The 11270-nt window shown below is 49.4% G+C and overlaps 2 protein-coding genes across 2 annotated transcripts; both read left to right on the top strand.

Moving 5' to 3' along the window:
• Positions 1–4054: 4054 nt before the first annotated feature.
• On the top strand, positions 4055–4645 carry ANOM_011539 (uncharacterized protein; the record flags this gene model as incomplete). Its single annotated transcript, XM_015556795.1, has 1 exon — positions 4055–4645. One exon carries the CDS (start codon positions 4055–4057, stop codon positions 4643–4645), a length of 591 nt encoding a protein of 196 aa, XP_015401403.1.
• A 5024-nt stretch (positions 4646–9669) lies between these two features.
• On the top strand, positions 9670–11241 carry ANOM_011538 (putative MFS lactose permease; the record flags this gene model as incomplete). Its single annotated transcript, XM_015556794.1, has 4 exons — positions 9670–9807; positions 9857–10474; positions 10525–10747; positions 10814–11241. Coding segments are annotated over 4 exons (1407 nt in total), but the record flags the coding sequence as incomplete, so codon positions are not given.
• Between the last annotated feature and the right edge of the window lie 29 nt (positions 11242–11270).

Here is an 11270-nt window from a genome sequence, read left to right as displayed (position 1 = left end):
TTCTATATAACGAGCAGTGTTCTCCAATCCCAGATGGTGGTAGCAGCGGCAAGTACCCCGAATAGGTACGGGCGCATCTTCTGGAAATAAAGGAAATGAAATCCCGCCGAATGATTCTGGAAATCTTGTTTTCAGGCAAATTCCGCAGCCCCACGACAGCTGCTCTTCTCTCCTCCTGCAGATCTCCAAATCTCCACTGAGCGTCGGCAGTCACAGCCATCCAATCAGGTCCCGTGACCAGCACCACTCCTTGCCCTAGCGTCGATACTAGTTGCCCAAAATCTTCATCTGAAAGGGAATGGAAGACTTCCAGTTCTCGTGATAGGTCGCAGGAACCATGTACGATACATTTGACAGGCAGTGGACTCCGTTTCAACGCAATGCTTCTGTGGAAATGCGGATCTGAATCGGTTCATAGGCTGAAAGTTGGAGCTTCTCCGAACATTCTCCATGCCCTAACTTAGCACCCGAACTACCAAAGTCTAGAAGCCACAACCAACATTATTCTGTACAAATTGTTCTACCGATCCTGTGATCATCTCCTGCCTGTACCTTAAAAGCTCGGTCGTACAGGGATGTAATCCAAATCATTGGGAATCGACAACCCCACCGTTCCTCGTCTCACGTGGAGGATAAATTAATTCGCCATTCTAGAATTCCATTGACCCACGGGGGAAGCTTCACTCCTGTTTGCCACTCTGCAAAATTTGCCATATCGCCTGTTCTTATCGATGGACAGATCTACTGGGACTGGACGATATTAGACGATGCTTATAGCCTTCTCCACGGTCGAGACTCGAGAGCTCGACTCCATATGCGCCTCTGGTCGGTCCACGTCAAAGCGAAAGACCAAAAGACAAACGGGTAATGTTTGCCGATGTCACCGATTAGGCCTCTCTCATTGGATGATCTGTTTTGCTCCGATTCTCAGCTATCAGGCTTGTCATGCGGGTAACTGAAAAAAATCGCTTAGTGAGACAAACCTTACGGCCGAAATCATACTATTGTTTTAGTGCCTTTTTCTTTGTCGGTGCTAGTAGTACCGTGACTTGTCATCGCCGAGATCCTTGCGCAAAATTAGGTCAGGCCAATGAGATGGGCCCGACATGCTCCATATCGTGGATCAAGGACACGCAGTTCCTCCATACCAGCAAACACCAAAAGCTCTTTGGGCATACTTTTCCCACGGATTCGGGAAGGTGGTAATCAGTGGCTAATGACTAGAGGAATGCAGAATTTAGCCATGGTGCATACAGATCCCCATGGATCTTCGCGCTAAGATCCGATGGTGTCCTGAGCGCGAAGTGCAATATATGCTTAGGGCAATTGGCATGACGATCTGACAACAATTCAAATCCCAAGTTTGGCTTTAGCGGCGTGCTAATGCCTAACCCATGCACGATCACCTCGCCGTATGGACGCGCTAATCTGGTGGAAAGTATCTCCCTCAACTATATCACACCTCGATTATTTAACCAACCCTATTTTCTTTGTTATGGAACGATCGTCCGCATGAGAAACATCTCATTCATCCCGACATGAATCCTGACATAGCGAATGCGCGGCTTAAGGTAGCGAACACCAACTTGGAGCCGCCATTGCCGCTGCTGTCCACGGAAATTTGCACGGAAATTGCGGGAGTAAGGAGATTAACAAGTCTAACCAAATCTGAATACGGGGACAAAGGCACAATTCACAGGAAACCTTATCGGCCGAGTCATAACTTGCACAAATGCGAGTCTCCATTTCCAGATTTTCACCAGTAGAGTACTCCGTATTGTAGGCTCTTTCCACCAATTCTTCTGACCTACAGCGCTAGCATTTGCGGAACTCCGGACGATATGCGGTCATGTACGGATCCATCCTCACGTACATCGTCTGGTGATGTCCAGTGTAGGATTGCTGGATTGATCCCCTGTAGGAAGGGGTAGACAAGGCCCCGAGAATCGTAACCTGCACAACACCACATTGTTTAGACACTGATCGCAACTAGTAGTATACATCAAAGATGTCAAGTGCTATAAAATGACACAATACTAGCGGTGGGCACTAGCCATAATCTATTATTATGCAGCGAGTGGCTGCGTGGTTCGTCGCTCATAGGTCACATCCTGGCAGCTCCACGCGTAAAACCCAAGATTTTTCACCACATCCTGCCACAGGATGTTTCCAGTACCCCTCCTATAGTGGAAAATCTAAGCTACATTTTTAGACCGCATATTCTCCCCGCATTCTAGCTCCCGGTATCGTCGTCGGACAACCGAAGCATGTACGTCATACCAGCAAGGAAACTCTAAGATTGACTTGCTTCTCATCTGGGGAGACCTCGGGATTGTCCTTTGGGCCAATAAGATGTGTCTCTTCGTGATGCTTAGAGCTGTGGCACCGCAACAACCGACTCGATTTCGATCCATGTACCTGGCTCTTCAGTATGCCACTCGGCAACAGAGAGTTCTGTCAACAAAGAACTTCCCCTTCCAAGGTTTCCACAATAACATCATAACTGCACACCGATGGTCATATTGAGGGTATATCTGGAAGGTTCTGACCCTATCGTCGGCCTTGATCGGCGTTGCTAGCCTGCATGCAGGAAAAGCCATTGGCCAATACTGTGGATACGAAGCTCAACGCATGATTCTCACATGACTTTCCTTCTTTGTCAATCGTGCCATGAAGGCAGTCACAAAGGGATTCTTTTCCGAGTGACCCTCTTTTGACCCCCAGTGGATCAACATGGCCGCTTTTTGGTATTCAGTGACTCCACCTATCATCTTGCATATTGTATTATGCTCCTTGCGCAGCCTTGCACGGCAAGGGAGTGGATCTTTGGTCGTTGAAACTTGGAAACGTGGCTTTTCGGGGTATCGGGGACCAAGGAAGACCAAGACATGACGCTATCTGGCATATGGCAAGGGCAAGGGCAATTGAGCTGTGAGGCAAGGGAATGACCTAGTTTGTGGCTCGCAAACGCAATATCGTCCAGCAATGAACACGATCGAGTATGCCCTGGTCTACTGCTATAAAGGGTAAGAATGTATTAATAGCATCCGTATTTCCGAAGAATCCGATGTAACCTTGCTAGATAAACAATCTGCATGCACGGTGCGCCAGAAGACCTCTATCCCATCTCTTTGAAATCCGTACTAGTACATCTACTCAGATCGCACACCTTGCCAAGAAATACCCATCCAATTCTTTGACCATTTACCCTTCACATCCTAGTAGAGGAACAGACTAAACAGGCCCTGATGACAGCGCGGTCAAAGCGTCGAGTAAAATGATAGCTGCATGAATGCACAGTTGCATTGGGCCACCACGACAGGCCCAAAAAGGAAGCTCATAAGAAGACTGGTGTGCCCCTGCATAACCGGGGCTGGACTATCCGACCGCCGAGAATCTCCGGTAGCGTTGCCACCATTGAAGGCCATCAAAGCCCTATTGATTCAAATCCCGGATCCCTTCCTTCTTCGGCAGATGCCGACTACTAAGCTGGAGAGCCGCAAGTCTCGAACTGTGTGTCTCAAGTTGAGTATCGCCATGTGATGAGAATGTGCAATTTTGACTCTAGGGACACTTGTGGGTACAAGACAGCATGGTTTGCCTCGGGTCGACTGAGGTTACCTTTAGCTTCCATTAGCCCTAGTTTATGTCACGGCTCCAGTGGGGTTGCTTTCCGCCAATCATCGCGTGGTCCTAGTAGTCTGGGAATTACCGAGGCTGCGTCTCAAGATGGGTTAGCCTCAGCGGTGAGGCTTTACTGCTGCTTTACACCGCCTAGATATCTTCAGGGCTGAGACCTAAGCACCGCCTACCGTGTTGGGATTATTGCCGGACTTTCTTGTTCCGGCAGGGCTGGATACATCCAATGCCAGTCTCTCACACCTGTCCTCTCTCTCTGGAGCGTTTTCCCAGTCCTTAAACTGTTGAGCCGCCAAGCCTAACTACGCGCCTCCCCTCTCCCAACGTTTTACACTCGTTATTGCTCACGATCGACCCAATTGACCCCCAGAGCCACCTCCGCGCATCACCCTCCTTCCCAAACAAGACCAGCCCGATGACTACCACCATGCGCACGCACGACGAATTCCTGGCCGACCAAGAAGAGCCGGACCAGCCCACCAAAAGAAACAAGGTTACACATCTCAACCGCATCTGCTATGACTGGATGGTCGTGTCTGGAAACTGTCACTATGCTAGGGACCGCGCCGTATTCACTACCTACCGCTCCGTCGAACTGCGCCTGAAAAACAACATCTTCAACCCCACGGACGAGCTGCACGTCGCGGGCGTCGGGACCGTCCATCTCACCGTGTGCAGGAGCCCGCAGGACCCGACGTCGCATGTCATCGAGCTGGAGGACGTGTTGCATATCCCCGAGGCCGTGTGCAATGGATTCAACCCGCTGCTGTTCGGTAGTAGCATGTCATGTAATGCGGACTACTGGGAGGGTGCGGATCGCAGTGGCCAGCCGGTGTGGTTTAGTTTGCCGTTTGCTGGTCATACGAGGTTGGTTTTGGCGGGCGATCCCAAGGGTGAGTCGGAGTTGATCGAGGGGAGGTATTATACGCTTAGCTTGTATATTACGCCGGAGGAGAAGAGGGATCTGGCGGATGGGGGTCTGGATGCGAATGGCGTGGTGTTTTGATTTATACTTGGGTTTGGGTATTGTATACTTTGGGCGGTGAATTTGTTTGGGTATTGTATTTATCGGTTGTATATTATGAGTCAAGAATCAATGAAAAGTTGCTATGTTTATGAATGTGAATGTGATAGGCCTCTTTGAGCCAGCTTGGAATGTTTCAAGTGCCATCTTGCTCTGCAGGAGCTCTTCAATCAATCAAGATCTATTAACCTGTCAGAGGGTAACTATTAAACCAACTATGCAAGCTCAGATAGCGCGTATACTATGGTAGCCGTGCGGCAGGTATGCCCGAGTCGAGATCCACTTCTCCTAATAATTCAACCTCTAGCAGGATCCATCTCGGGGCTCAAGGCCCCAGCATTCCTGATCCCATATATAACTATATATCAGCTCTGCCTCACTGGTTGACCTAAGACACAAGTGTTTCCTACCCTAGTGAGCCGTAACTTGCCATCAATCATTGTTTGATAAATCTGTTGATGCCCGTTGAGATATTTGCCTGAGCAAGCATACGCAAAGCATCTCGTCTGTCTACTCACTGTTTTATTTCAGCAATCGAAGGCAAATCATTCGATATTTTATCTGGCGTACTCAGTCCATATGAGGCATGAATGAGTTGCTGGATATGACTTCGCAGCTGCTTCGTGTACATAATCCCATGTTTCATTCTCTATGTGCTGTCCAATGACATGAACCATGGCTCCTCGTTCACTCCTCCTTGCTTACCTGACAGGAGAAAAGAGGACAAAAGGAAAGTAGTGGTTTTGGCAGTAATTCATGATGCATAAATCGGGCCGATAGTCATAAACCTAGTATTGCTGAAGCGACATATTCTGCAAGTTAAGTCGAAGAGTACCCAACCTCAGTCCAAGGAGTACTTCGACTTCTGGCGGTCTTTATTTGGTCCTGCGAATTTCCTGTGTATGTTAAATATTGCTTCTGCCGTCGACATTTCGACTGCATTTAACCAAGTTATAGATGCGCATGTCCTAGGCCCATGTGCGAATAATATATCACTCGATGAAGTTCAACAGTAGCTCGGCAATGTTCAGCTCACTTTCACGGTGATACTCACAATCCAGTTGATGGCACAGCGAGGGACACACTTTGTATTCTCGTGGATAATGGTTCCGACGATTGGGGATCAATTTCAAACAAAACCTTGGAGGTATTATCTAGTCCCGAAAACCCGCAGAACAAAAGCCGAGCGAGATCTCTTGAATAAAATGCTGTCCGATTCATATTGTATTCTGCAATTGGTGCTCGACTAAAGCTTTAGAATGTGTATTTGTTATAATCAAGCGAGCACATGCCTTGTGCAAATTCTAACTCCACCCAACCCAATAAAAGTTCTTAATCATAAGTATCACCCCCATGATACAGCGAGGTCAATATCATCGTAAGTAGCTTATGTCGTCGGGCTTCCGAGCGATGAGTGGGAAGCCTGGTAAACAGGCTCGCTGTCAGATATCCTACCATGTATTTCAAGCATGTGCATATCGGGAATCAGGTGTAGGCAATGAGATGTGTACCGTAAGTTAATGTTGGAATAGGATTGAAGCCGAAATTTAGCCCGGGGTATGGGTAGATTTATGGGAAAAGAGAAAAGAGGGTGGGGAGGCTTGAAGAGGGAAAAGCGGATGTAAACCTAAGATATATCTCTGTCCCACTGAGAGAAAGTTAGGGGATTCATCCTGAGAGAACTCAAGGCCTTGTCTTCTTTTCTATTTATATACGAACCACAACGGTTCGTTTCAGTAGCCAGTTACCTCTCATGGCCTTCGAGAATTGGCGTGGAACTGAAGATCCACTACTGGTAGTCGACGTATTTCTGTTGGTATATTTTATGGTATCATAACATATATGACGTTCAGAGGAGACGGATACGAGCCGTCAAGACGAGAAGAAATATACGTCCGAAAGAGCTCATTGGTCGGATATCGAACGAGAGTATATATACTAGTACTCTGGCCAGTAGAATTTGTCAGGTTGACTACATAAGTGGACGATTATGACCAATTTTAGGCAGCGGTCATTGAATAATGCGTTCAAAACTTTTGTCTCAACATAAACTAGTGTTACATCATATAGAAACATGCGTATATTCGAACGCAGTGGCTGCGCCCTATTCGCCAATATCTACGCATGATAGAACATGTATGAGCATTCAAGTATATATTTTTATGCTAGAGTGGCCGGAACTACAGCTAGTGAAGTCTACGCGCAATCAAGTAGACGCAGCTGTGAAAGCAGCCAAGATCACGCCTTTATAGTCGTTGAACCAGCCGTTATACTGAGTGAACATGAGCAAACCTAACATACTGCTGACGGCACAGCTTGATGATTTATAAGCATAATTATCTAGATTTAAATATCTAAAATAAGTAGCTGTGGCTATCGATATGTAGTGTCTGTCTCTACCGTTGTCGGACAGACTTGTCTCCAAATTTGATTCCGAATTGCCAGGTATGAGCTCAACATCTATCAGGAGGTTCCTCTGTTTGCATTTGGTGACACTAAAAGTGCAATGTTATAAGCATATTGCTTTTGCAATCTGGAATGCTTGTGTAGTCTTACCCTAGAACAGCCTTCCTTTGAATAAAGGATCACTGGTCCTACTCAACCTGGGATAGGAAGCATTATAAGCTTTAGCCCAGCTCCTCGAAATTGCAGACCGCAGACCACAGTCAGCAGCTAGTATATTTCAAGAGCTTATTCAACCTCACTTGGGATCCCCCACTGCGATCCAATGCTCAAATATTGCCTAGTTATAACTGATCCGTCTAAGCAGTCAAAGGAGCAAATCTACCACTCCGCGCTACAGGGTGATATGACTTACACATATAGTCAGCCTTGAGCTGCCCCGACCCAGAGCTCCTTGAATACCCTAAATACATTAGAAACAAGAGTTCTTTGCACGGCTCACCTGCGTTTAGATATTCCTTCCGAGCAAAGCAATCTCTATCATGAAAACCGACTACTGCAAGCATCTCCATCTCGCACAGTTTTCAAGGGAAATAAAATCTACATAAAGTAAACAAAACCGAACCCACTAATTAATTACAAATTCAGCTAGTACGGCCGAGGACCTGTCGGTACACTGCAATACCAATGCCGGATGCCTTATGCAAATGAGACCCAGGACCTCGGCTGCTGGCAAGTGCTGTCGATTATTAGTTATTCCACCAATCTCCGCCCTAGTCATGTTTCACTTGTCAAACATGCTAAAACTATTTTCAAGGCTTTTCCAAATCTCTAACAAGATGCTTTCGGTAGGATCTGCTATTCCTGTGCCTGTTTATCAGTCTTGGCTTTTGGTTTCGGGTGCTATAACATGGATGTTTTTCTTGCCACGGTATAGCGGTGAGTTAGAGCCAGTGATAAATGGTGTATGTACCTGTTGCTCGGAGTATAAGCTGTTGAGGGTGCTGCCACTTGACCAAAATACATTTAGGCACCTCCAACCGAAATCTGGCCAACATAAGCTATGTTGGTTTTATTGGCGAGTCCGTGCTTTGATCGAAGAGCCAAGTGTCCAAACACAAGGGCACAATCTACCAAGCTGTGAAATTTCGTTTTTGTGCTAGTTTCGGACATGTGAGCATATTCAATATAACCTACATGTGCACGATCACGTCTATTAGGAAGTCCTTCACCGACACCCCCATAGGTAACTTCACTCCACATATTGAACCAGTGCGTTGCCTTCAGCTCGCTTAGCGGTTCGGAACTAACGACTCTAGAAGACACATAGGCCTCACCAGGACCACGAGGATACGCCCATCCAGACACTGTGCTATACAGAAGAGTCACTCGGCACCATGTTGCCACAAACCCTCGGGTAACCAACCGACGTTCAAGTCAGTGCGGCGGCCGGTGACCGATATCTGCTGAGTTCGATCTCGATCTAGTCGCGTCTACCAGCTAACCCCAGAAATAGTGATCGGTGAGCCTGTGGCCGGTCTGGACGAGGCCACAGACCATCATGTGTTATTCCATGTTCGTGGGAAAGCTAACAAGCAATCGCGTGTTGATACCTAATGAGATCGACGAGTAAACAGCTCGGACGTCTCTTGCCATGTGGTCTGTAATTAATCCTTCTATGTTCAATCTCCTGTCTATGCCTTGAAACAATTTCCTTAGCAAGCGACGCCAATGGAGGGTTTTTAGCGGCATGCCAGAGCCAAGACGGACCAATGTCTTGACATCGCTTAATTCCCGCGACGCTTTTACCCTGCAGCTAAGACTAGCAGCAATCCAAGTCCGGCACAAGCACTCAATCACAGGACGACCGCGGATCCTAGGGCCGCATTCCCAGTCATAATCCCGGCGTAATAAACCCAGGCTAATCCTGTCAACCCCAGATAGTCCGCCCACACAATCCCCCGGAATTTAATTAGATGGGGGCTGGACCCTGGGCTGACTAGAAGAGAAACGGACACGGCAGTTCGGACCGATCACCGCACTAGAGGGTTCCTGGATTGGCATGGCCACTAGGAGAGAGAGAGAGTCATGGAGCGACTTGGGCATCCATCGTGGCGTGCAGACCACGAGGAGGACTGGGAATCTGACCACACGAGAGAACGATGGGGAGACGTTGGATCTAGCAGTCTGGCTCCTCGTATTGGCCCTCCACAATCCCCCGCGAAGCTAGAATACGGGCTAAGCCGACCTCCAGCGGCGAACTGATTCCCCAGATTTCGACTTTGATATGCGCTTATACCCTTTTCGCGACGGAAGGATTCCTCCTTGCTGCTTTCATCCGCGGGTTGCCTCTGTGTCCATACACAGGGCTGAATCCTTGATTTTTAATGGATTTTAATATCCTTATAATGTCACCGTTTAATATATCCCGTATTGTATCGTAATCCTTCCCAATCTGGGTAGCATGGTCTGATACACCGAAACGCCCGCAGTTTTATATTGTATATCAACCTCCCCCCCTCCCCTGGCCTCGCTTTTTCTCCATCAGACTATGTAATTGTATCCACTGCCAACCGATCTTCTTTGCTTCCTCTTGATCCACCATGGCTGACAAGTTGGATGCCACTGTGTCCCACAGTGACAACGCGGCCGACGCCCACATCAAGGGCGTCAACAATGCCGCGTTGGCGGTGGCCACCATCCAGCAGAAGCCCAAGCTTCTGAGCAAGAGCATGCTCAAGGTAATCGCATCTCCGTTCTGCGCTTAGGACTCTCCACTGACCAGTCCAGCTGTACTGGTGCATTGCCGTCGCCATGCTCAACTCCTGCATCAACGGATACGACGGCTCGCTGATGGGCTCCATCAACAGCTACGAGCAATACCGATCATACTTCGGCTTCGACCCCGACGAGGGAACGCCGTCGACGGGAATCGTGTACGCCATCTACACGATCGGAAACATCGTGGGCTCCTTCACGGCCGGCCCCTTCACTGATTTCAGAGGTACCCCCCCTTTCACTCGTGCATGCCATCCCTCAGCTAAGTCCCGTGCCATAGGTCGTCGCGTCGGCATGGCCCTCGGCTCCATCTTCATCATCATCGGCACCATCGTCCAGGCCACCTGCCACAACCTGGGCGGCTTCATGGCCGGCCGCTTCATCCTGGGTTTCGGCGTCGCCACCTCCGCCACCGCCGGCCCGGCATACGTCTCGGAGATGGCCCATCCCGCGTATCGCGGCGCAATGACCGGTCTATACAACGTGTTGTGGTTCGGCGGCGGCATCCCGGGGACCTTCATCCCGTGGCGCACGAGCGACATCGAGGGGACCATGAGCTGGCGGATTCCGATCTGGCTGCAGATGATCTTTTCAGGACTCGTGCTCTTGTTCTGCTTTACTGTTCCAGAGGTAGGCTGCCCGCCACTCCCAGTCTGAGAAACCACGCTAACAGCATGCAGTCCCCGCGTTGGCTCATCTCGCAAGACAAGCACGAAGCCGCGCTGAAGGTGCTGGCCGAGTACCACGGCGAAGGCGACCGCAACGCGCCGATCGTGCAGCTCGAGTACCGCGAGATGTTGGAGGACATTTCCAAGACGGGGTCCGACAAGCGCTGGTGGGACTACCGGGAGCTATTCAACAGTCGCGAGACGCGGTATCGATCGATGCTGGTGATCTTCATGGGTATGCCCTCCTCCAACACGCACCACCCACCTTGCTAGTCAATAACCAGCTAACGAAATATGATAGCCTTCTTCGGCCAATGGTCCGGCAACGGCCCTGTATCCTACTACTACCCGCAGATGCTGCGCGGCGCAGGCATCGAGAACAACAACACCCGACTGCTCCTGCAGGGGCTGCAGAACGTCGTGCAGTTCATCGGCGCCGTGTTCGGCGCCCTCATCACCGACCGCGTCGGTCGTCGCCCCCAGCTGCTCGTCTCCACCGGCCTCATCGTCATCCTCTTCGCCATCGTGCTGGCCCTCAACGCGACCAACGTCGTCGACGGCCCCGATGGCGAGCCCATCGCCAAAAGTGGCGTCACAGCCCGCGCCCAAATCGCCATGATCTTCATCTTCGGTTTCGTGTACTCGGCTGGCTGGACGCCCAATCAGGCTATGTATCCGGTGGAATGTCTGCGGTATGAGAGTCGTGCTAAGGGGATGGGCATGAACAATGTACGTCACCTGCTATACCTATGCATATC

Source organism: Aspergillus nomiae, assembly GCF_001204775.2.
Source record: "Aspergillus nomiae NRRL 13137 chromosome Unknown contig00596, whole genome shotgun sequence".
NCBI lineage: Eukaryota > Fungi > Ascomycota > Eurotiomycetes > Eurotiales > Aspergillaceae > Aspergillus > Aspergillus nomiae.
The sequence above is the reverse complement of the archived record's forward strand: the minus strand, read 5'-3'. Positions and strand labels throughout refer to the sequence as shown.